General features: G+C 45.2%; 1 protein-coding gene across 1 annotated transcript in view; it reads left to right on the plus strand.

Annotated features, from left to right (window-relative positions):
- The first annotated feature begins 6,730 nt into the window (after nt 1-6,730).
- DAP (death associated protein) overlaps nt 6,731-26,622 on the plus strand; it is a 102,600-nt gene continuing 82,708 nt past the window's right edge. Inside the window, exons 1-2 of the mRNA XM_054018002.1 lie at nt 6,731-6,852; nt 20,085-20,181. Coding sequence (XP_053873977.1) covers nt 6,798-6,852; nt 20,085-20,181 — 152 coding nt within the window. The 5' untranslated portion in view covers nt 6,731-6,797. The remainder of the gene's footprint in view (nt 6,853-20,084; nt 20,182-26,622) is intronic.

The raw sequence follows: 26,622 nt of genomic DNA on the forward strand, positions 1-26,622 counted from the left end.
GGAGGTATCAGTTGGAAGTGACAGGAGGAGAAAGACCTGGGTGTATTGGTCAATAACAAGATGACTCTGAGCTGTCAATATGATGTAGCTGTGAAAAAGGCTATTGTAATTCATGGGTGCATCAGGTGAGCTATTCGCTATCTCTACTGGGAAAGTGTTATTACCTTTATACAAAGCACTGGTGAGACCTCATTTGGAATAGTGTGTGCAACTCTGGTTTCCCATGTTTAAGAAAGATTAATTCAGACAGGAACAGGTGCAGAGAAGGGCTACTAGGATAAGAGGAATGGAGAAATTACCTTGCACGAGGAGACTTAAGGAGCTTGGCTTGCCTAACGTATCAAAATGAAGGATGAGGGGAGATATGACTGATCTCTAAATATAACAGAGGGATAAACACCAGGGAGGGAGAAGAGTTATTTAATGTTGGCACAAAAACAAATGGACAGGGCCGGCTTGAGGCAGATTCTCCCGATTCCCCTGAATCGGGCCCCGCGCCCAGTGGTGAGCTGGAGCCGGTTCCCAAGCTCCAGCAGCTGTCTGCCCCACCCCCGGCCCCAGCTCCCCTCTCCCTCCTCCCCTGAATGCTCTTGCCCGCCTTGTCCTCCCCGTCCCCTGCTTCTCGCAAATCAGATGTTCGCGCAGGAAGCCTGGAAACAAGCAGCGGCAGGTAAGCTGAGGCGGGGGGTTGCGAAGAGGGCTCTAGGGAGGCGCGGCCCAGTCCCAGCTGCGGCCGAGCGGCTCCGGCCTGGGAGGCTCCCTCTGGCCCCAGCTGAGTGCCCCAGCCCCGGCCCCGTGGTGAGGCTCCGAGCGCCTCTGGCCCCGCGGCGCAGCTCCGGCCCAGCCCTGGCCCCGACTCTGGCCGGGCAGCACGGCTCCGGCTCCGGGTGGCACGGCTCCAGCCCGGTCCCCGGTCCCGGTGTGGCTCCGGCGGGGATAAGCGGCATGGTAAGGGGCTGGAGCCGGGGGGGGGGGGGGGGGGTGTTGGATAAGGCAGGGGCAGGGAGTCCTGGAGACAGGGGGCGGAGGGTGTTGGATCAGGCAGAGGTTCTGGGGGGCGGTCAGGGGATGGGGAAGGGGGGGATTGGGTAGGCGTGGGAGTTCCAGGAGTCTGTCGGGGTGGCAGTGGATGGGGTCGGGGCAGTCAGGGGACGGGGAGCAGGGCGAGTTGGGTAGGGGGTGTGGTCCTGGGGGGCAGTTAGGGTCGGGGGTCTTGGGAAGGAGTGGTCAGGGGACAAGGAACGGGGGGGCGTTGATGAGTTGCGGTTTCTGAGGGGGGCAGTCAGGAGCAGGACATGGGTGGGGGTCGGATGGGGTGGGGGGATGTACTCACCGGGTGGTTCCCTACCAGGTCTTCGGCGGCAAGTCCTTCAGTGCCACGGAAGACCTGGAGTGAAGACCCGGAGCGCCGCCAGGTGAGTCATCCCTGCCCGCACTTCCTAAAGCCGGCCCTGCAAATGGATATAAACTGGCCATCAATACATTTAGGCTTGAAATTAGACACATTTTTCTAACCATCAGAGCAGTCAAGTTCTGGAATAGCCTTCCAACGGGAGTAGAGGGTGCAAAAAATGTAACTTGTTTTAAGACTGAACTTGATAAGTTTATGGAGGGGATGGTATGATGAGATGCCCTACACTGGCATATGGCCCATCCATTACTGCTATTAGCAAACATCTACAATAGCTGGAGATGAGACATGGGAGTTACTATAGTCTTTTACAGGTGTCTGGCTGGTGGGTTTTGCCCAAATGCTCAAGGTCTAAATGATTGCCATATTTGGGATTGGGAAGGAATATTCCCAAGGTCTCTGACTCTTTCCCCCCCCCCCCCCAACCCACCTTCCTCAGCAGTTGGGGGCACTGGTCACTTGCTGGCTTGAAACTAGAGGAAATGGTGGATTCACTAACTTTGTCATTAAATCAAGATTTGTGGACTTCAATAACTGAGCAAGAGGTTATGAGCCTATTACAGGTGTGGGTGGCTTTTGTGGCCTGCATTGTGTAGGAGGTCAGACTAATGATCATGATGGTCCTTTCTGACCTTAAAATTAGATGTTTATTTCTAAGCATTTCTATTTATTTTAAATGTTCACAACTGTGGGTAATTGGCTGCGGGGGAGGTGGGGCTGACAACAATTTAATGACTAAATGGTGAGATTCAACTAGTTAAAGCTTTATAACTGTTAAAACACATTGTATATTTTAACCCGTGATTGAATCAAACTAAGTTCTCAAGCAGATTTTTTTTTCTTACTTTGATAACTGAAATTTGCTGATAGGCAATGGAAATATATTTTGTTGGTTAGTGAGTATAGTGAAATTGATATTGGTTGATAAATGTAATCCTTTTAAGCCTATTGATATTACATGTTGTCAGAAGGGGAAAAATGGAGTGACCAGAACAGTTGTTTAGCAAAGCAATTAACATTGATATATGGCTAACATTTGACACTGGCAAAAATATCACTGTTAAAGAAGCTGGGGGGGGGGGGGAATCAAAATTGTGAAAAATTCCAATTTAATCTGAACAGGAGTACTTGTGGCACCTTAGAGACTAACAAATTTATTAGAGCATAAGCTTTCGTGGACTACAGCCCACTTCTTCGGATGCATATAGAATGGAACATATAATGAGGAGATATATATACACACATACAGAGAGCATAAACAGGTGGGAGTTGTCTTACTAACTCTGAGAGGCCAATTAATTAAGAGAAAAAAAAAAAAACTTTTGAAGTGATAATCAAGCTAGCCGAGTACAGACAGTGTGATAAGAAGTGTGAGAGTACTTACAAGGGGAGATAGTCAACGTTTGTAATGGCTCAGCCATTCCCAGTCCTTATTCAAACCGGAGTTGATTGTGTCTAGTTTGCATATCAATTCTAGCTCTGCAGTCTCTCTTTGGAGTCTGTTTTTGAAGTTTTTCTGTTGTAATATAGCCACCCGCAGGTCTGTCACTGAATGACCAGACAGGTTAAAGTGTTCTCCCACTGGTTTTTGAGTATTTTGATTCCTGATGTCAGATTTGTGTCCATTAATTCTTTTGCGTAGAGACTGTCCGGTTTGGCCAATGTACATGGCAGAGGGGCATTGCTGGCACATGATGGCATAGATCACATTGGTAGATGTGCAGGTGAACGAGCCCCTGATGGTATGGCTGATGTGATTAGGTCCTATGATGATGTCACTTGAATAGATATGTGGACAGAGTTGGCATCGGGGTTTGTTACAAGGATAGGTTCCTGGGTTAGTGGTTTTGTTCAGTGATGTGTGGTTGCTGGTGAGTATTTGCTTTAGGTTGGGGGGTTGTCTGTAAGCGAGGACAGGTCTGTTTTACTACACTTAATGACAGAGTTGGCATCGGGGTTTGTTACAAGGATAGGTTCCAATTTGCTCCAATCCCTCGGATAGAGACAAGCACCTACAAGATCTCTATCAAGCATTCTTAAAACTACAATACCCACCTGCTGAAGTGAAAAAACAGATTGACAGAGCCAGACGAGTACCCAGAAGTCACCTCCTACAAGACAGGCCCAACAAAGAAAATAACAGAACACCACTAGCTGTCACCTTCAGCCCCCAACTAAAACCTCTCCAGCGCATCATCAGAGATCTACAACCTATCCTGAAAGATGATCCTTTACTCTCACAGATCTTGGGAGACAGACCTGTCCTCGCTTACAGACAACCCCCCAACCTAAAGCAAATACTCACCAGCAACCACACATCACTGAACAAAACCACTAACCCAGGAACCTATCCTTGTAACAAACCCCGATGCCAACTCTGTCCACATATCTATTCAAGTGACATCATCATAGGACCTAATCACATCAGCCATACCATCAGGGGCTCGTTCACCTGCACATCTACCAATGTGATCTATGCCATCATGTGCCAGCAATGCCCCTCTGCCATGTACATTGGCCAAACCGGACAGTCTCTACGCAAAAGAATTAATGGACACAAATCTGACATCAGGAATCAAAATACTCAAAAACCAGTGGGAGAACACTTTAACCTGTCTGGTCATTCAGTGACAGACCTGCGGGTGGCTATATTACAACAGAAAAACTTCAAAAACAGACTCCAAAGAGAGACTGCAGAGCTAGAATTGATATGCAAACTAGACACAATCAACTCCGGTTTGAATAAGGACTGGGAATGGCTGAGCCATTACAAACGTTGACTATCTCCCCTTGTAAGTACTCTCACACTTCTTATCACACTGTCTGTACTCGGCTAGCTTGATTATCACTTCAAAAGTTTTTTTTTTTTTTCTCTTAATTAATTGGCCTCTCAGAGTTAGTAAGACAACTCCCACCTGTTTATGCTCTCTGTATGTGTGTATATATATCTCCTCATTATATGTTCCATTCTATATGCATCCGAAGAAGTGGGCTGTAGTCCACGAAAGCTTATGCTCTAATAAATTTGTTAGTCTCTAAGGTGCCACAAGTACTCCTGTTCTTCTTTTTGCGGATACAGACTAACACGGCTGTTACTCTGAAATTTAATCTGAAAGTCACAGACAGACCTTGGCAGCTTCATGGCCTTTGCATCAAACAGGGGAGGGCTTCAGAGCAAAATGTGTCTGTCTCCTGTCTTTGGAAGGAAATCTGGTGTACAGAAAGGTGACTTAAGTACTGGGATAAGGCCCTGACTCAGGTTTAGTTCATGAGTTCAATCCCTGCTCTGCCACAGGCTTCCTGTGTTGCCCTGGGGAAATCACTTAGGCTGGGTGCAATCTAGGTTGACCTAGCTACATTGCTGAGGAAAAAGGGCTGTGGAAAAAGTCTCATCCTGTGCAATGTAGTTAGGTCAATCTAACCCCACTGTAGTTGCAGCTAGGTGAAAGAATTCTTCCAGTTGACCTTGCTTAATGCCTCTCAAGGGGGGGTAGACTTTCTACAGTAATGGAAAAATTACTTCTGTCACTGTACTGCCTATACCAGGGGTGGGCAAACTATGGCCTGGGGGCCGCATCCGGCCCTTCAGACATTTTAATCTGACCCTTGAGCTCCTGCCGGGGAGCGGGCTCCAGGGCTTTCCTCGCTCCACGTGTACTGTGGCTTCCCACGGCTCCCTTAGAAGCAGCAGCATATCCCCTCTCTGGCTCCTATGCATAAGAGCACCCCGGGGGCTCTACACACTGTACCCATCTCAAGTGCCACCCCTGCAGCTTCCATTGGCCAGCAACCATGGACAAAGGGAGCTGCAGGGATGGTGCCTGCAGATGGGGTTGTGTGCAAAGCTGCCTGGCCACGCCTCCGTGTAGGAGACAGAGGGGGACATGCTGCTGCTTCCAGGAGCTGCTTGAGGTAAGTGCCACCCGGAGTCTGCACCCTTGATGCCCTCCAGTACCCCAACCCTCTGCCCCAGCCCTGATTGCCCTCCTGCCCCCAAACCCCTTGTTTCCATCCTCCTGCACCCCAGAGCCCACACCCCCAGCCAGAGCCCTCACCCCTAGCCCAAAGCCCGCTCCTGCACTCTGAACTCATTTCTGGCCCCACCCCAGAGCCTGCACCCCCTCCCACATCCCAACCCCCAATTTCGTGAGCAATTCATGGCCTGCCACACAGTTTCCATACCCAGATATGGCCCTTGAGCCAAAAAGTTTGCCCACCCCTGGTCTATACTACAGCAGCACAGCTATACTTAACTGAAGCAAGTCAGTGTAGCCATTCACTACAGCTGCAGGAGGGGATCTCTCCCATCCCTGTAGTTGATCCATCTCCCTAAGAGGCAGGAGCTAGGCTGACACAAAAATTCTTTTAGCTAGGGTAACACTGACAGACCCCAGTTTGGGGCAGGCAAGATTGGTTAGTGTATGAGCCTCTACTGCATGAGCTAAATGCCACATGGCCCTTAGCTAGGGCTGTAGCAGACTCAATCTCTAAGTGGTCTCCGTGCTACTAGAGGGGACAGAAGTGGTCTCCGTGCTACTAGAGGGGTTACACTAGCATGTGAGGGTTAGGTTAGCTTTGCTTCACATGCCTGAGTGCTGCAGCTGGATCAGCTTTACTGTTTAGTGTAGCCTTGGCCTAGTCTGTCTACAGTAGGGGCCTAGCAGAGAAATCACATTAGACTGTGAGGTGCTCGGGCACCATACTCAGAGCATACATTCAGCTGGAGCAGGGCTGAGAGGAGCGTCAGTAAATATTTTCAAATCTGCAGGAGCCCTGGCACTGTGACCTGTGGGACTGAAGCTTGGACCCCTGAATGATGTGCAGGGTGGGAAGTATGAGGGACTCTGGCAAATAAGCATTTAAAACCTGATTATATTCGGGGGGGAAGGACAGCGCAACCAATTACAAAGATGTAGATCTGAATTGATCCCTCTACACAGTGTAGACCCCATCCTTGGATGAAAACCGTACCTCTTGCTATGAAAACTCCAGAGGGGAAACACCCTGCCCCCTACTACCCGCCTATTAGTTAATCGCAGGTAACCAAGCCGGGGGCAGCAGTTCAGGCCCAGGAGCAGATGTATTGGGTGTAGTTCTGCTTTGGATTTTTTTTATCAGCTGCTTTTCAGTCTAATCCGCCTCTTTACCCTGTTCCCTGGCCCCCGCTCTGCCCCCGCCCGGCCCCGGCGCTGAAGCCTGGGGGAGGCTGTCGCGGGCGGGCGCGAGCCTGTGCCGCAGCGGGTCCCGCCCCTCGCCTCGCGCTGCTGGGGCCGGGCGTCCTGACATCAGCGCCCGGCCACGTTGGCAGCGCGGGCGGAGCCTGGGGGCGGCGCCTGTGGCAGCCAGTCCCCGGCCGTGCGCAGCCACTCGCGGGGCGCCGAGCACGATGTCTTCGCCTGACCAGGAGCGAGCCGAGACTCGGGCCGGACACCCCCCTGCCGGTACTGCCCCCCCGGCGGCGGGGAGCGAAGGGAGCCGCTCGCGGCGCTTGGCGGGGGCGGGGGGTTGTGCGGGGCCGAGGCCGGCACGCGCCAGCTGCGGGGCCAAGCGCCTGCTGTCCTCGCCAAGGCCAAATCCTCGCGCTGCCCCAGGCCCGGGCATGACATGATTTGGGCCCAGCCCCGCCAGCAGCCGGGGCCCCGGGCCGAGCGGAGCGGAGCGCGCAGCAGCTCGCTGCCTTGCGACCAAACCCAGCGCCTGGCTGCTGCGTTGTTGTTGTGGCTGCTGCTGAGGTGGGACTTTGTCACCCCAGTGGCCACGTAGGCACCGCTTGCAGCTCTGTAAATCTGCAGGCGGGATTTGTTCAAGCGCTAGGCAACCGGGGGCTCCTTTTGGCCTTTCGATGGTAACAAACGTGCGAACTTGTCAGCATGTTAGTTACTGTCCGCACAGCGATTTGAAAAAGTAGAGCACTGCTCCCCCACCCCGATTGCTAGCGCATATGTGGCCAGGTGTAGGTAGATCTAGGTATTTTATTCTTATCAGACTTAAACACTTGTTGTTCAAAACAAAGGCCTAATCGACTCCTCTTGCTCAATGCCATTACCAAGCAGCCGTGCCCCCCCCCCCTTCAAATCTTCAGTTCTAGCTTGTGCTCTCATTGCACTTTTTTGTTGTCCTGAGCAGTCTGTGCTAGAAACAAGGCTCACTTTCTTCTTTTCCCAGATAAGTTTTGTACGGGCAAGTAATGCCTGACTGGGTGCATGCTATTTGACTTCCCAGGTTAGTTGATGAGCTTTATCTCTGTGTTTTTTTTCCTGTTGAGGGAGATATTTTTACCCTTAGGCAGAAAAACCCATGGAAAGAGGATGGAGGAGGGGCCGAGAAACAGCCTTCTAGTGTTGCCTTAATCGTGTGCTCCCTTCATGGGGAAGGGACAAAATGAGAAGCTGGAAACATGGGGCCTAATTCTTCACTACCTTGTTTTGCCATTTGCACCAGTGTGACTTGAGTGTAAAACAGTGCACTGTTACACATTTTTACACAGGTGTACATGACAGTACAGGTTTTAAGGCAGCAGAGAATCAGACCCAGTGTTTCTAGCCCTAATAAATTGTGGAGACTGGAGGGGGGGAAAGGGCTGTGATGATGCAAATAATAATAAAAAAGGGCTGCTTTATTGCCAGGTCACGAGACTCTTCTGTTGGTGTTGGCACAACAATGCCAGTTTGAGGATAAACAGGGAGCAGAAATTAATACTTTTTAGGAGCAGCATTAACCCCTACACTTAGGTCTGTGGGGTTCCTACACAATCATGCAATGTGGCTACATCTGAGCATCATTGTATCCCCTCCAGAGCCCCACTCTGCATAGTGGGCTTTTATAATCACCCACAATAAGCAATTCTTCCTGCACTCCTCACCCAGCTCTCTCTCAAAGGGGTGCTTTGGATCCTAGGTGAGCAGAAATCTTTAAAATGTCTTCTTCCAGAGAGAGAGAGAGAGAGAGGTTTGTTTTGTTTTTGTTTTGTTTTTTAAATGGCACTAAAGTTTCAGCTCAGTGTTTCTTGGCAACCTTTTATTCACTGGGTTCGTTTAATAATTCTGTCTTCAAGCCAGTTCGAATAAAATTATAATTTTAGAGTCTTGCAGTACCATTATTGTTAATGTTTAAGATTTTGTCTCAGGAATTTTTCATGAGTCATGGACTGGTTATGGGCAATAAACAGACATTCCCAGAAGCCCGTGACCTGTCCGTAGGGGCATTGGGGGAGTGGGAGGTCGGGCTGACAGCTGCTGAAGGGGGCTGAAGCTGAAGAAGTCACAAAGATCCGTTATAATCACGGAGTCCGTGACCTCAGTGACAAAATTGAATACTTAATTATTGTATAAAGACACTATGTCCCAAAGGTAGACGGCGATTAATTTAAGCAAATTTGGGTTCTATTTTGCTGCTTTATGATGTATATGGAGTCTGAAAAGTGAATGTTCATGTGTAGGGTTTTTTTTGTAAAATAAAACAAAACATCAGAAATTCAAATTATGCATTGTATGGAAGATGCTGTCTAGAGAATTAGGAAAATGAAAACATCAAGGAGCCAAGAGAGTAAAAAGTTGAACAGTGGAAGAAATTTTTAGTCAGACTGTTTGACGTTTTGGTTTTGCTAACACTTGTGTCCAAGGTATTTATATATTAAAAAAAAAAAAAAGGTGGGGTGAAGGATGGGTTTTTTCCAAAATTTGTTTTCAAAATCTATTTTTAGGCATGTAAATAAGGGACCTGTTTTTTCAGAAGTGTTGATTGAGCACCCAGCAGCTCCAATTGGAAACAAGCAACATATATGGTATAATGACAAATTAAGAACAAGTTTCAGCTGATTGGCTGGCATTAAGTGTTTTTACTGTAATACTTGTGGAAGGTGTGAGTGACAGCACAGAGACTACATTTGTCTTTTAACCTCTCTCTGTCCCTAGAACAGCTACAACAGAGACATCGGGAGTGCAAGCTTCCCCTGATCTTACTGACATGGTGCTTAAACTTTTTGTGGTTTGTTTTTTGAGGCACCTACTCTAAAGGTGAAGAGGTTGTTTAATCATTGTGCCTATTCAGATTTTGGCATCTCTGTTGAGACTTACAGCAATTCCATTGTTGCATGGACATCTATTTACTAGGCCTTGAAATTAGACCACTGGTTCATTCTGTCTGAGCCCCTGAACAGTTGTCTGCTTATAGACTTTGAGACACTTCTAACAGAGGATGGTTTTGAACCATTGACAGAGGTGAGAGGCTGCGGGCCGTATTTCCATCTCTTCTAACACTGGAGAAAATCCACAGTAATTCCATTGACGCTAGTGATCCAGTAGATTGTCAGTGGTGTACCCGATATCAGGACCTAATTCTCTAAATGCTGAGCTATCTAGTTTCATGATTTAAAAAAATATTGAAGTGGTAATTTACAAACTAACATTAAAATAGAGATTTGTGGTTTTAACAAGAGATTGTCGGAGACCAGACATGGGTGGTCATGTCTAGTGGTTAGAGCAACAGTTGGTAGCCAGGAACAGGATCCCAGGGTCAGGGCCAAGTTACCTGGAATGGGACAAAGGTGGGGCCACGAGACATCTCAGCCATGGATAAATGCTTTGAGCAGCAACTGAACTACTGTAGCAGTACTTAAGAGCCGGTCTGCTGACTCTTCCCACCAATCAGGCAGCCTAGTACAGGCCAGCCGCACTGGTTAGATTTGTCCAGGAACTGGGTCTGCAGCAGGCCCTGATTCCTGACAGAAACTATATATAGATAAATGGGATAGCATATTTAAATTACGTTGCTAGGAAATAGCCCTACCAAGTTGTCAATAGAGGAGTCTTATTTTATTACACCGTGCTTAAGAGAACTTATTGTTTTACTACACTTAATGACGTAAAGGGACCCACTGGGGTTTACTCTTAATAGTTCAGAAAAAATATGTAAAGTAAAAATAATTAAGACTTGACTGTGAGCCAGATTCTGCCCATAGTTATACACAAGCACAATTCCATTAATTGGGAGTTGGGTGCTCATAACCAAAGGCAAGATTTTGACCTTGGAAAATAATTATTAGGAGAGGCTTCACAAGTTCAGCATATTCACATGTATCACTGTTGGACCTGGCCTCACCAGGTCCTCATAGTTGCTCAGTTTCCCCGTTTGTGGGCCTTTCACATAGCAATAGGGCCAGACGAAGCATTTGAAAAGAGGGGGGTTAATAAAATGGTAAAACCATGAATTGGAGCTGGGGACATTGGGAACAGTGCTTGACATTACTCTGAACTCTTTCATTTTTAAAAAAAAAGACTGTTTAGATTTCAAGTTGAGGTCTCTCTATATATCTGGGTATCTGTCGGTAAGTTTAGTGTATCTATATTATATTTGAAGCTGTGTTGGTTGGTGATTTCACACTCACTGTAAAGAATGTAATTATGATGTCATAGTTACTCATTTCTTTTAACATCAACAGGGTAAGTGAAGAATTGTGGTGTGTGTGTGGAGACAGTGTATTTTTGAAACTCTGCACTAAAACATTTTTTTAATTCCAACTACCTGCTAGAATACTGACAGGAAACAATAAAGATGTATCTAGTAACATTTTAAAGTTTCCAAACCTTTCATTTTTCTCTCAATATTAACTTAATAAATGCTGACCCAAAAACATACAAAGTAAGAGTATATTTAATGAACTTTTAATAGGATGCATTTCTTTTCCTCATGTTAGTTCAATTTAACCTTGGGCTGGAATCATTACCATATAGTTTGTGTGAAATTAATTTTAAATACATATCATAAATATTCAAAGTTACTTGCAAGGAAAACTGTCAAATGCTAAGACTTTAGGGCCTACATTAGAGTTCCTCGGCACCCAGTGACTTCATTCAGACTTGTGGGTGCCCAGTGAATACAAGATTAGGCCCAGACTTTGCATATCAACAACCTAAATGTACTAAGCTGTGAATAGTAATGGCATTGAGATTACTGGGGAACCTCTGGTAGATATCAAGAAGAAGAATCAAATATGTTAGCACAATATCTCTCAGACTTCAACAAATGGCCCACAGCTACAAAACAAGCCCATGCACTGAGTAATGGTTGAATAAAACTAGAATCTGTACTGGTTCTAGATCTCCAACAAGCATTCCTATTTTAGAGCTTTGCCTAAACAATCCAACGGTATATCTGGAACAATCTTGCTTGTCAAGGAACATACAACAGTCCTTGCCCTGTATTAAAAATACATGATCTTTCCTGCCTCTTGGGGAGAAAGCAAGGTAGTGCCGTTAAAATCAAATCAGGCTTTTACTCCAGAAACTGAACAAATGGAACCCTACTTTTTTTTTTTCCAAAGGGTTCATAAGAGGCACTTGGACTTTCCTTGCTTACATCACACCTAGAACTAGGTGGCCTCCCTTGCTGATCCTCTCTTTGCAGCTTGAGGCAGATTTCAAAAAAAGTAGAAACACAAGGAAACTGAGTTTAGCGATTGGGTCAGAAAGTTATGTAAGATTTTGGGGCACAAAAAAATTACTGCTTTTAAACTTAAAATCTTGGAAGTTCATAGACTACTATGGCACTTGGTTGGTTCTCTTTCTTCCACACTGCCAAAGAAAACTTACAACACTAGTCAGAACACAGATTAAAATGGTGGGGTGTTTTTGTTGTTGTGTGAATACTCCCAGTAATAAACCAGCAGAGAACAGTGACCAATAGCCTGACTGTGTAATAAAAGAAGAAAGAGCCTGACCCAACCAAATTTAGTGCTAAAAGGAGTAACTTGATCTTTTGTTTGCTATTTGGTTGTAAAGAATGGTGTCGAAATAGACAGTATAGTGAATGCTTGTAACCTGACAAAAGTACAGTAACCTACTACACCTCCTTTAGGCTTGTGAATTAAAGTAAATAAAAAAAAGTTCAATACAGCTATTTGTCTGAGTAAAGAATAGTCATGTGAGTAAGAATTGTGGGACTTACCTTATATCTTTGTACTATTTTCTTTCAGATGGGGATTAAAACAAAAAATCTTTTTTTGTTCCAGTTCTTCCTAGTAGATATGTTTACTTTTGTGCTAGTACATGGTTGTTATAGACAAGAAATAACATACAAAGCAATAAGCTTTGATATTTGTTTTAATCTCAAATAAAAAATATACTGTCATGCTTCCTGTTCTGTGGTTCCTCAAACAACTTATCTTCTGTAACCTAGTTTTTGTTTTTATTGCACCTTTTTTCTATCTCTATTGATTCCTATCTCCAAGCCCATTGTGGGAGGTATTAATGGGGCTAATTGTCTTTATAAGCTAAGTTAAGAGGAGATGTTAATGCTGGATGGCGTGTTGTAGGCCCTGAGGTTATTTGCTAATGCAAGCAAGCGGTCTCTTTAATAGTTTGCATCATAAAAGAGTAGTAGGAGTTTGTCATTTCTTTGCATTCACTAGTAAAATCTTCATTATTTGACATAAACAATGTTCACTATTGTAGGCGTTTATACGTTTTATGTTTTAAAGATAATCCAATCATTCTTAATATAAATTTTGAGAAATAGTAAACTGATAAAAAATTTTTTAAGTGTGTTGCCAATCATGGTTGCTTTAGTTTTGCCTTGTAACTGTCTCTTAAATTGTTCTCCATTGTTAAATTAGGGTATATTTTAAAGGTTTTGATTTAATAGTTTAAGGAAAAAATCTAGTTAAAAAACAAACAAATACATCCCGTAATCAAACTGCTGTTGCCTTGTGTCAGTTTTTAAAAATTTATCCCAACATTTTTGCATTGCCCTCCCCGATACATGCTCTATAGGGACAACATGGGAAAATATTTTTTTTCACAGTTCTAACTTGTGAAAAGCCCTGTTCATCCACAGGCCCTTTTGGTTTATTTCCAGAATTCAGAGATCAGCATTACTTGCTATGATACAAACTTCTCCTTAATCTCTCTGTCCCCAGAATAAGTAATATATGGAGATATACCTATCTCATAGAGCTGAAAGGGACCTCAAAAGATCATTGAGTCCAGCCCCCTGCCTCCACTAGCAGGACCAAGTACTGATTTTTGCCCCAGATCCCTAAGCGGCCCCCTCAAGGATTGAATTCACAACCCTGGGTTTAGTAGGCCAATGCTCAAACCACTGAGCTATCCCTCCCCCCTATCTACAATATAGATATGGGCAGTGCATACAGTAACTCCTCACTTAACATTGTAGTTATGTTCTTGAAAAATGAGACGTTAAGCGAATCCAATTTCCCCATAAGAATTAATGTAAATGAGGGGGTTAGGTTCCAGGGAATTTTTTTCACCAGACAAAAGACTATATATAATACACTCTCTCTAAGTTTTAAACAAATAATTTAATACTGGTACTAGTGATGATGATTGTGAAGTTTGGTTGAGGTGGAGGAGTCAGAGGGTGGGATATTTCCCAGGGGAATGCCTTGCTGCTAAATGATGAACTAGCGATTGGCTGAGCCTTCAAGGGTTAACTCTCTCACTCTACAAGGCAGCAGGAATGGAGGGAAGGGAGACCGCATCGCAGACACACTGTGTGTGTGTGTGTGTGTGTGTGTGTGTGTGAGAGAGAGAGAGATGCGCATTTCCCCTTTAAGTACACTGCCTTGTTAATTAGATCAGCTTGCAGATACCACAGCTGCTGCCAGAACAAGCTCCCTCCGTCCTGAGCCCTGTCATATGTCCCCCCTGCACTATGGAAGATGGGGGGGGGGGGGGCAACCTGACTTTAGCCCCCCCGCCTCCTCTCACACTCTTGCGCGCCCCCCCCCCCCCCGCACAGGAAGCAGGAGTCATGGGGAGCAGCTCCAAGGCAGAGGGCAGGAGCAGTACATGGCAGTGGGGGAGGGACAGCTGCAATTGCTAGCCTGCTGCGCAGCTGCTGCATGGGGAGCTGATGGGGGGCTGCTGGTCCACCCTGGTTCCAAGCCCCCACCAGCTAGCTGCAATGGGCTGCTCTTCCTGCAAGCAGCGGACAAAGCAGGCGGCTGCCAAGCAACATTAGAAGGGAGCATTGCACAACTTTAAACAAGCATGTTCCCTAATTGATCAGCAATGTAACAACGTTAACCAGGATGACTTTAAGTGAGGAGTTACTGTACTTGTCTTCAGAATGTTGACAATCTCTCAGGGTGATGTGATTGTTCAGTCATTGTGTTTATTCAAGATTGTGGTATCTCTGAAACATCCAATGAGCTCTTTCATAGCAACAATATCAACTCGAAACACAAATGAAAAAGTTTTGAATCTTTGTGCTTGCATGGAGTTTTGCGTTCTGTCCCTTTTAATGGCTTTCTAATGGAACTATTGATTGTAATGTAATTTGGAACCTGTTTCCTTAAGGGACATGGTCACCACCTTTAAAATTCTTGTACCTTATTGCAACCAAATAGATTTTTTTACGTTACTAATATCACCACAGAATATTAAAACTGAAAATTTAAAAAAAATTAATTTTACTACTTTGTTCTTTTAGGCCCCCAAAATTGGGACCACTTGAGTTGTCCTGATTACAGAAGCAGAGCTTAGTTTCTATCTTGCGGTTCTCAAGATGAACAATGAATTGAGTTTCACTTTCAAAGAGAATGGTTTGGGTTGGTCTACACTGGCAGAGTTACAGCATTGCTCAGAGAGTGCTGAAGGGAAACAGTTGTGTGTTCACACTGTCAGCTGCCTGTGCAATAGCATGTTTGCACTTGTGGCGGTATTTGGAGCAGTGCACTCTGGGGAGCTATTCCACAAAGCATCTCTTCCTCTTCGAGTTGTGGGAAGGCAAAGGGGATCACAGGGCATCCTGGGTCCTGTCCCAATGCCTTGTGATTCTGTCCACATTTGGCGCCATCTTTAAACAGTTTGAGTACTCTCTGAGTATACTCTGCCGGAATGGATTTTTAATATGGAGATATACCTATCTCATAGAGCTGGAAGGGACCTTGAAAGGTCATTGAATCCTGTCCCCTGCCTTCACAGCAAGACCAAGTACCGTCCCTGACAGATTTTTGCCCCAGATCCCTAAATGGCCCCCTGAAGGATTGAGCTCTTAACCCTGAGTTTGGCAGGCCAATGCTCAAGCCACTGAGCTAGCCCTTCTCCCTCCAGTATGCTGCTCGCTCTGACTAACACATCACGAGTGGCAGTGGAATTATTTCTTAAACTACAAAGGCAAGAGGAGTGTGAAATTGATCTCGCCACCCGTAGTAGCTACGACACAGGATTGCTTGTGGCATTCACAGAGGTGCTGACCACAGAGGAATGCTGCTTTTGGGCTCAGGAAACAAGCACCGAGAGGTGGGATCACATCGTCATGCACGACTGGGATGACGAACAGTGGCTGCAGAACTTTTGGATGAGGAAAGCCACATTCATGGGACTGTGTGATGAGCTCGCCCCAGCCCTGCAGCGCAAGGACATGAGAATGAGAGCTGCCCTGCCATTGGAGAAGCACGTGGCAATTGCACTGTGGAAGCTGGTTACTCCAGACTGCTACCGATTGGTTGCTAACCAGTTTGGTATGGGAAAGTCTACTGTTGGACTCTTGTTGACAGAAGTGTGCAGGGCCATTAATTGCATCCTGCTCCAAAAGACATTGACTCTGGGCAACATGCGTGGATGACTTTGCAAATGGGTTTCCCTAACTACGGAGGGGCGATAGATGACACGCATATTCCAATTCTAGCACCAGGCCACCTAGCCACCAAGTACATTAATCGGAAGGGGTATTTCTCAATGGTTCTCCAGGTGCTTGTGGATCACTGTGGACGTTTCACCGATATTAATGCAGGCTGGTCCGGAAAGGTGCATGACGCACGCATTTTTCGGAACACTGGCCTGTTCAGGAGGCTGCAAGCAGGGACTTTCTTCCAGGATCAGAAGATCACTGTAGGTGAAGTCGAGATGCCCATTGTGATCCTGGGAGAACCCGCCTACCCCTTAATGCTGTGGCTTATGAAGCCATACACAAGGCACCTTGATGGCAGCAAGGAGCAGTTCAACACCAGGCTGAGCAAGTGCAGAATGACTGAGTGTGCTTTTGGCTGTTTAAAAGCCCACTGGCGCTGCCTTTATGGGAAGCTGGACCTGGCCAATGACAATATTCCTATGCTTATAGCCGCGTGCTGTATGCTCCATAATATTTGTGAAGGGGAAGGGTGAAAGCTTCGCTCAGGGCTGGACCACAGAGGCTCCGTGCCTGAAGGTTGAGTTTGAACAGCCAGAGACCAGGGCTATTAGAGGGGCACAGCGCGGGGCCATAAGGATCAGGGATGCCTTGAGGCAGCAATTTGAAGCTAAAAGCCACTAATATTTGCTGCTATGCTTGGGATTGCAGTTCTTGTAATGCTAGGAGGTGACTGGTGCACGTGCTGCATAAGGGGGTTTAACATAATTGCCTGTTGCTTTGCAGTGCTTTTCTTGCTTTCACTTAATAGAATAAAGATTGTTTTCAAACCAACACACCTCAACCAGGGGAGAGAATCAAACAACAAAAATATATCAGCAGGGAGAGGAATGGGGGAAGGGAGAAGGGAAGGTCTCCAGAGGGGGAAAGGTCCCGGGACAGCTACAGATTTGTGTATGTCCAGAGGTCATAACCAACCTTCTCCTTTGGAGTACAATGCAGCGGGTGCTGTACTCAGCAGGGTCAAACTGCATAGGGATGAGTGTTGAGTGCAGTGGGTAGTGAGAGACCACAGTGCTGGACTGTGAGGAGGGAGGAGTGGAATGCTGCGGGTAGAGAGTGGAGCCAGGAGGTTGATGATAACGTGTTGGTTGTGTGTGAGGGGAGCATGGGAAAGAGTTTTGTGACAGCGGCTGCAGGGGAGGGTGGGCGGGCGTGGAGCTGCTCAGTTTGAAGAGCTAGTATCACCTGGAGCGTGTCCACTTGGTGTTCCATAACGTTTAAGAGCTGCTCTGTGGCTTCCTTCTGGTGTGCTGCCTTCTTTTGGTCCCTCTTCTCGCTGTTCTGCCACTCCTTCAATTCCTGTTTCTCAGTGGCGGAGTGCATCATAACCTCACGGAGAAAGTCCTTAGTTCTTCGTGGTCATTTTCTAATTCTGTGCAGCCGTTCTGCTGCCGATACTGGAGGTTGGCCTCCCAGGGTCATCTCTGTGAAGTTTAAATGCAACATTTTACAGAAGCAGTATTGTTTGCAACACAGAGAACACTGATTCAGTGCTTTAAAACACAGCCAGTACTCACACAGCTGTCACTAACTGGCTGACCCCAGGCAAGCACACATGAGCCACACGACTGCCAAAATGGTGAGTAGCCGCAGGGTAAATCAGTGTTCCCGGACCCTATTGTACACTGGACGTGTGGCTGTTGGGGAGAGCCAGCACTGTAGTGGGGTGCTGATAATCATTCTTCTGTCCACATTTTCCACAGGCTGTATTGATTATGGAAGATATCTCGCTGCTGAGGGTGAGAAGGGAATCAAGGAAGCGTCTTCTCCGAGACTGCGGCTTCTGCCCCTGGCCCTTATGTAGCTCGCATGGGTGCAGCAATGATTCTCCCTTTCCCCCCCACCTCGTGATGGCAGAGTGGCGTGGGAAAGTTGTTTCTTGCCCCATTAACGGTAAAGCAGCTCTGCCAAAGAACCTGCGACAGTGGATGCCCAGTATCTCCATGACAGTTTCCTGGAGATCTGAGGCAGATTCCCATGAAGCGAGGGAGTCAATCAACAGCCTGTTCCACCGCTCAGACTAGGCACGTGGTGGTACATGCATCATACAGACACACGCCTGCTTTCTGCAACTCTCCTTCCCCCAACAACTTGCTTCTGCGATTTCCCCAAATCAGATCCACTTACCAGAGGCTTCCTCTCCTGTTTGCACTTTGCCAAGATCCGGCAGCTGTGACTGGCTAGCCTCCTCGGGGGTAGGAAAGAGCTCCTGGCTACATGCATCTCTGACCTCCGAATTGTCCTCTGCTTCTGGGTCCCCCTCCACATTCTCATCCAAGATTTCCTCCTCCTGGCTCAGTCCCCTCTCGATTGGCACACAAGCCACCGAAGTATCCACAATGGCCTTCGCAGTGGAGGTGGGGTTGCCGCCAAGTATCGTGTCCAGCTCTTTGTAGAACTGGCAGCTTGTGGGTGTAGCACTGGAGCGGTGGTTTGCCTCCCGCGCCTTGTGGTAGGTGTTTTGCAGCTCCTTCACTTTGACTCTGCACTGCAATGTGTCACGGTCCCTTTCCGTCATGCATCGTGAAATTTGTCCATAAGTATGATAATTCCTAGTGCTGGAGCACAGCTGGAACTGGACAGCCTCCTCTCCCCAAATGCTGATGAGGTCCAGTAGCTCACCATTGCTCCAAGCGGGGAATCTCCTGGTGCTTGGCACAGGTACCTGAAAAGATGTGCTGAGACCACTGCATGCGTCACCGAGCAAACGGGAAGGGGACTTTTAAAATTCCAAAGGAATTTATGGGGTGGGGATGATGGTTGGTCACCTAAGGACAGGGCAGTGGAGTTCAAACCGATGACCAAAGAGGCGAGAACACGAGAACAGGCATTGTGGGACACCTTCCGGAGGCTAGTCACAGCACTGTAATCGACCAGGGTGTCTACACTGGCACCGCGACCCTATATCCCCGGGGCAGAAAGCTGTACGCCTCTCATTGGGGTGGTGGGTTGGTGTGTTTGGTGTTGTGTGGTGTTTTTTTTTTTTTACAGCGCTGCAAGTGCGCCGTTTCTGCACACTAAATGGGTTTGCAGTGTGTACACCTCGGGAGTTACAGTGCAGAAAGCTGCTTTGCTGCGCAAAAACTTGCCAGTGCAGACAAGGCCTTTGTTTCTATCTGGACTAAAAGTAAATCATGAGAAAACTTCTGTTGGGTTTGAGGTTTGGTAATCAGCATTGCCAACTTCAAGAGATCAAAAATGGTGTGTCAGTTCCCCCCAAAAACTATAAGGTGTTGTTTGTTTGTTTGTTTGTTTTTTAACTCCCCCTGCCCATCCCCAGGGTTTGTGCATGTGAAAATTAGTGTTGCCTACTCTCCCACATGTATTGACATATAAGAGTTCTATTGCAAGATCATAAGTGAGGTTTAATTTTACTTAGAAATCTCATCTCTCATGATACATTTGTAAGAGTTGGTATGTCTGGGTAATGCTTGTATTTTAGAAACACAAAAGTTTGCACCAAAGGTGAGTGGACAGTGTCTTTAAACTTTTTTTGGTAATGCTATTCTAAAAAAACCTTTTTTCTATTTTAAAAGAAGTTGATTTTGTGTATACATTTTATTTGGAATGGTAAAAGTGCAGTTTTCTACCACTGCTGATGTAATCTGGATCAGTACTGCTGTATGAAAATAAACTTTCTTGTGTGCTTTGTTTTGCAAAAGACACTGCTTTTATGTTACTCAGTTGGATAATCCCAGACTTCCCTGGCTGCCTCTTGTTGCCACAAGTTAATGGAGACAAATGGTGAAGTAAGCGTCTTAACATTCTAAGGAGATATGGAAATAATAAGAGGTACATTGAGTGGCCAACTTGGAAGGCTATATAAGGCAATATAACATGCCTGGCAGTGAGAAGCAACCAGCTACTGCTCAGATCCTCCACCTGCAAATATTCTCAGGCTCTCACTGAGTTGTACAACCTGATTCTTAAATTGCTTTTTGAAATGGATCCTTATTTTTACTAGTTTTCTCTCCTTTGGTTATATTGATTTGACTTGTTTTTCTTATTTTTTTCATTCCAGTGAAAGCTGGTGGGATGAGGATTGTGCAGAAACACCCGCACACCCCAGATGTCAAAGAGGAGAAAGATAAGGATGACCAAGAGTGGGAGAGCAGCAGGTGAGCAGTTTGAAGTCTATACATGATTTTATGCATATTGTACAGCTAATTTCTATCTCTCAGGAGATTAGCATGGGTTTGTTTACCTTGGTGATAATAGTTTGGGTAAAGCATGTTTATTTGGGTAGGGCCTTTATGCTATCTGCAGTTGCTTGTAATCTGCCTTTGTTTTTGTATTCCAATTCAAAATAAAAACGCAGGATCAGATTATACGTGCCCTTGTAAGAGGGTTGGGAAACTAGCAATTTACACCTTGCTGAGCTGCCTGTAAATCATCTTTCCAGGTGAATGTGGCCCCTTTCTGCTCTGGTTCCCTCTCCCCTTCCAAGTAAGCCTGAGACAAGGCCCTTCTAATCCACAGTTTTCCTAAAATCTGTTGTGAAATCGTGCCAGCTGTGAGGTATCTGTAGAGGCCAGGGAAGTCTGGACACTGGCCCACTGCTTCTCAATTGTTCCCCAGGCCACTAAGGGTATGTCTACAGTAGGTAAGTAGTTAAACCCCCGCAGCTGACTCGGGCTTGTGGGCCTCGGGCTAAAGGGGCTGTTTACTTGGGGTGTTTGGGATCTGGGACCCTCCCACCTCACAGGGTCCTAGAGCCAGACTCCAGCCTGAACTCTGTCTACATCACAATTAAACAGCCCTTTAGCCTGAATCAGTTGGCATGGGCCAGCCGTGGGCTTTAATTGCAGTGTAAACATACCCTCCGCCCACAGAGTTCCAAGTTATGCTTTTGCTGATTTCCTTCCATGTCTGGCCTGTTCCACTCTCCCTTGCAGGGATTTGAGTGAGGCGCAAGGGGTCAATTTAAAATAATACAGACAATGTTTGCCTGGTTATTTTAGGAGGGGAAACAGCATGGATTTGGAGGGGGATTATGCCATACGCTGCAGCTGTTGTCTGATTCCTTTCCCCATCCACCCACTTGCCAAAAACACAGAGCCCCAAATGTGAGAAAAATCAAACCTCTGGGCTTTTGTGAAGTGAGTGATGCTGTACTGGTTCAGATTCCCTGCTTTTTAATTCAATGTATGCCAAGCTCACTGGTTTTGTGTTTCTTTCATTCCTCCCTGGGATGATATGGCTGACAATACCAGCTGTTTATTACTGTCCTGGGCTTGGCGGGGGAGACAGCAAATGTTTGAGGAGTTGTGAGCTTCTGCATGACTTGTTGTTTTGAAGCTGGACTCACCTGCTGTAAGACTGTTCATTGTAGTGGGAGATTATGGGAAAATACACTACTATTTTGCACATTTACTGGACTCCTTGCCTCATTCTGCTGAAAAATCTGCAAAACGGTTTTCATTATTGTATATCAACACACAGTATTTAAGGTTGATTTATTTTTATTTGGCATTCAAGTTTGAAAGCTGTAATGGCTTCTTATGCTTGAAATATGTTATATAAACATGTATGGTGACAGCTGTTTCTCCTTTATAACTAAGCCCAATTTTACCCAAATCCTATTTATGCTGATTGACCACACTGCTCCCAGTATTTAGTAAAGGTACCCCCCCACCCCCAAAAAGGTGGAAAGCTACTTTCTACTGTGGTGGTGTTAGCACTGTTTTAGCTACAAGAAGATGCATTGTCTTTAGGAATAAAAACAAGCCATTAACTTTTTTCTTTCCACTGATCACTGCGACTTGAAATAAAGAATTCGTGTGTGGAGAAAGAGTTTTAATTAGTATGGCTGGATGAAAGGCTGGAAGAATTGAACAGCCCATCATCTACCAGATTAGTCATCTCTAAATTCTGTCTGGAGAAAAGCAAGTTGGAGCAGATAATTTTTTTTTGGGGGGGGGGGAGGGAGGGGGTTTCAACCCCTGTGCCAAATGTTTATTGGCTTTGGAAGGCATATATACTTCCTTTGAGGTGTGTAACATGCTGTTCATTTGACTTTATTCTCTGTACTATGTCACTCTGAAACTATTGCAGGATGGTCCTGTCTGTTCTAGATCCAAATAGGAAGTTTTGCTGTGCCATTTTGATAATGGTGATCTCTGAGCCTGTGTTTTGATGTAGCTGTCTGACTGATTTGTTGAAACGGGGTTGCCTCCAATGTTTCCCTTTCATAGCAAAACACTACTGTGAAAAGCTATAAACATAACTAGAATTATTTTACCATTGTAAAGCAGGGCAAAGAGGAAATTTTTTTGTACTTAGCAGAGGGTAGAAAGTATAACAATCTGTAGTACTTCCATCTTATGTAAGGGGAGAAAAGCACTTGTGTCTCACAAAGTGGTCAGCAAGCTGAAACAATTGATCTTATCTATGGAAGTACCCGCTTGGTGCAGACTCTTCACTCTTGTCTTTCTGTAAACTATGTTGATGACTGATCTTGTGCTTTTGACCTCAGAGGTGTTGAAGTAAAGTTAATTTCAAAATTGTTTTGGAATTAAATAAATACCAGTTTGAATTTCCTTTTAATCAGATTGAGCCCTACTGTGGTAATGCTAGCAGGAAGTGTATCATTAAACAGAAGCATTGTGAGTTACTATCTGGAATTGCATGGCATTAACCTGAGGGGGTGGGTGCTGTTGCTGGTTTGCTTGTCTAGAGAGGATAGGGGCTGTGACCATGGAGACCTGAGGGAAACTTGTGCATCTGCAAGGGAAAGGAGGCATATGAAAGAGGTGTACTGACTCCATCATAGGCCACTACTGGAGTAGTGCAGTAGCCCCTAGTGTAACAGAGCATATGGACTCAAGCAGTAGGTCATTTAACTGCAGCTGGGCAGGGTGGATCAAATTGATTTAAATCACTAATCAGGAAGACTCAATTTAATCATGGATTTCTACATAAAAGTGCATTCTTGTTGGTTGTTTTATATAATACATATTCTTCACAACTCAGAGATATATGTAGGTTTCATTTTTAGAAGGTACACATTATACATTTTTTTTAAAGTGATTTATTTTGAAAACTTTTCAGATTAGGTTTGCAGCTATATCAGAAAATGAATGATTGTTTGGTTATTTCATTTACCAAAGGTAATTAAAGCAGATATTTATGAAGTCATTGGGAGGTGAACTATCTCCAATTCAACAGGTTAATCATTAATATTTGGAGGATTTTCTTGCCATGCTGTATTAGGAGGAGAACATCACCAGACAGACATTTAAATTGTTGTAGTTAACTAAAACAACAATGTTATGTATTCTGGATTTTTTTTTCTTCAACAGCAAACAAGCATATGAATTTTTGAATTTAGTTAAACATTCGTGTTTTTTAAAATCAGGGTTGTTTTTGTTAAAATTTGTTTTAACTAAAATAGTTAAATGAAATATTAAAAAAAAAAAAATCAATGATGTCAGCCAGGTCAATATGAGAAATTTAAAATATTGGCTTCTGCAGCTAACTTAGTCATCTTCACCTTCATTTTCCTGTTTGTTCATAATCTGGAAAAGAAAAACAAGCTTTCCTGCTTTTTCAGGTCCCAAACGATTTCTCAATTTGGAATGAATTAGTCCAAAGAAAAAAAATATTCTTTCTACGTCGGCAGAAGAAGCTACTGCTGTTAAAAGTGAGATTATCACTTCAGTAGTCTCTGAATCCAAGTGCTTAAGTGACTTCCACCAGTTCACTGGTATGACTTTCTTTAAAACATCATCAGCAAACATTTATTTCTTGAATGGTTCACCCTTAGCTCTGAAGTTTATAATAATTGGCATTATGGAGGGATGAATGCTGGATGTCCACGTCATAGCAACTCATCTTCTTCAGCAGTTAAGGTTTGACCCTGGTACCGAGTACTGAGAATATTTGCAAGAAAATGAGCTGGAGATAGTGCTTGTCCCATTTGTTTTTTTTAATGCTTGTAATTTAACTCTGTCATTGCATATTTCTCTTTAAGATTTCACTCAGTTCCTTCCAAATTTCAACAGCGTCAGCAATAAAAGAGCTGTTTCCCTGCGTTTTGTTCAAGGCTACAGAAATAGGCTTCAGGGTACTCAGCATGTGTTTAACATTTCTCTTAACCAAAGTTCTCAACATTGGGCTTGTGACAGTGCCATCTATTTTTTCATGATTTTGTTCACAGACTGTCATCAGATTAGGCCAGTTCTTGATATAGTGCTCAAAACAGTCCACTACTGAGTTTCATCGCACGTCTTGTGGGAGAGTTAGCTTGGTTCCTCCCACTTTTTTCAGAGCAGCTGCTGCAGAGTGGTTGTTACGGAAGATTTTGCAATTTCAACAACATTAGCCTTTATTTCTGGAACACTGAAGTCTTTGGCTAGAAGGTGCATCAAATGAGCACTGCAACCGTATGTTATTAGCTTGGGACTCTCTATTCTCTTCTAAATAATTTATTCTCATCTTGGATACATTTGCAGCATTGTCTGTGACCAAGCTCAGTGGCGTAGCCAGGGTTGCAGCCGAGGAGGAGTAGCGGCGAAAAAAGGCACCGGTCCTTCGGTGGCATTTCGGCAGCCCTGCACATGCGCCGAAATGCCGCTGAAAGATGGAGCGGTGCATGCGCAGGGCCACCCCGCTTCCCCATCCAGAGCGCTGTCCGGGGCACCGAGACCCCTGGCAATGCTCTCAGGGCTGGAGTCCCAGCGGGAGCGCTGGGAGCCGGCCAGCCGGCCCGCAGCCCCATTCCGCCGGCCGGCTGGAGCGCCACTTTTGGGGAATGTGGGGTCAGGGGAAGCGGCTGCTTCCCCTGAACCCCGCTAGCGACGCTTCTGACCAAGCTGCATACTAGACATTTGAATTTTTTTTTCAAAGTTTGTTATAGCTTTTACTGCTACTTCTTGTAAGTATTCTCCTGTATGTGCATTTCCTGATGTATCAGTTGTTTCTGTGAGATTCCCTTCTTCTGTTGTCACACAAGCACATACAACAGGATCATTGTGGACATTGCTCCACCCATCAAGACTCGGGTTAACAATTTCATCCTCTAGACCTTTTGCACACTGCTCAATTTCTCCTTCATACACTTTATCCAGCAATTTGCCTGTGACATCTGCTCTGTTGAGTGGACTGTATCCTGGTCTTAATGACTGAACCATGTTAATGAAGTGTGGGTTCTCAATCATACGGAAAGGAGAGTTTGTTGCATAAACAAAGTGGGCATTTTTTTCATCAGCTACCTCTTTTTGTAATCTGCTGGTTCTTATCACAAACTTATCTATGGTTGTTTCTAGATGATGGAGATTTTTTTTCTTTTTGCTACAGGTGATATACTGTGGCTATGTGACATACATGATGTGACTGAAACACTAACATTGGCAGATAACTCTGAAACTATAGAAAATGATGGTGATCTTGAAGGTGGATAGTCTTCAGAATCCTGTACATTGAGGATGGATTCTCCTAAACAAAATAAGTCAATGCAGTTATTTAATGATTATTACCATACTGCTCATTTAGTATTCCTCTCTGCATTCACTGACATTCAGTACTACTTTAAAGGTGTAATTGTAAAAGGAAGATCTGTCTATTTCAGCTGTTTATTTTTCATCAGAACTGCATCTAAAATGATAGTACCATAGAGTAACAACTATATTTTTTGCTCAAACATGAGAATTCAAGAATAGTCCAGAAGGAAGACAGGCAGTCCTTAAGAAAGAAGTATGGCAAACTTTTTTTATTCAAACCTGAAAATCCTCGTGTTCAGACATGTTCCTTTCATCATCTTCAATGCAGCTGCCTCCTGAGAAGGAACATATCTCACCATGTTGTTTCGGGCAACCAGGCCTTGCATTTCTTTGTTGCACTGTTTGCATTTTGCATGCATGCCTGTTTTACCCACAGATAGAGGAACTTCATTAAAATATTCCCAGACTGGGTCGCTTTTAAGGCCTGCTGCCATTATAGATTTTCCCTTCTCGTGAGAGACTGGTATGGTAGATCTCAAATGAATGAAGGCTCCACTCAGACCTCAAGACTTCTGGAATATGCTGCTCAAACAGTTTCACTTTTGTTTCTATTGCCTGTCCCTCCCCTCTCACATTTATCTCCAGACTTCTTCTCCTTGTCCAGTTCTATTCCACCCCCAACAATCTTCTATTCATTGAACTTTTTGAAACTTTGCACATTTAGAGAGGGGTAAGGGATTGACTCTGTGTACACAAATTTGCAGAGGGACAATAGGGTTGAGGTCTGTTGTTTCTCACCTCTATATATTATTTATTTAAAAGCATTTTTGCTGTTAACAAGCATGCTATCTCCAGAGACACAGATCCACAGTTTGAGAACTGCAAAACTAAGCATCTCTAATGGTACACTGGAACCCCACTATAACGCACCCCGTGATAACGCAAATTCGTTTATAACGCGGGGCGAGTCTGGCTGCAGCAGGCACGGGGCTAGTCTGGCAGACGCAGGGCGTTTGGGATCCATGCCCCAGCGGCTGCAGCAGGAGTGACTCTCCCTGCAGCCCCAGCCCGCCCCTGGGGTTCTCACCTCTGTCCCCGGCAGGGCCGGCTCCAGCCCGC

The sequence above is a fragment of the Malaclemys terrapin genome, chromosome 2 (assembly GCF_027887155.1).
Source record: "Malaclemys terrapin pileata isolate rMalTer1 chromosome 2, rMalTer1.hap1, whole genome shotgun sequence".
Lineage (NCBI taxonomy): Eukaryota > Metazoa > Chordata > Testudines > Emydidae > Malaclemys > Malaclemys terrapin.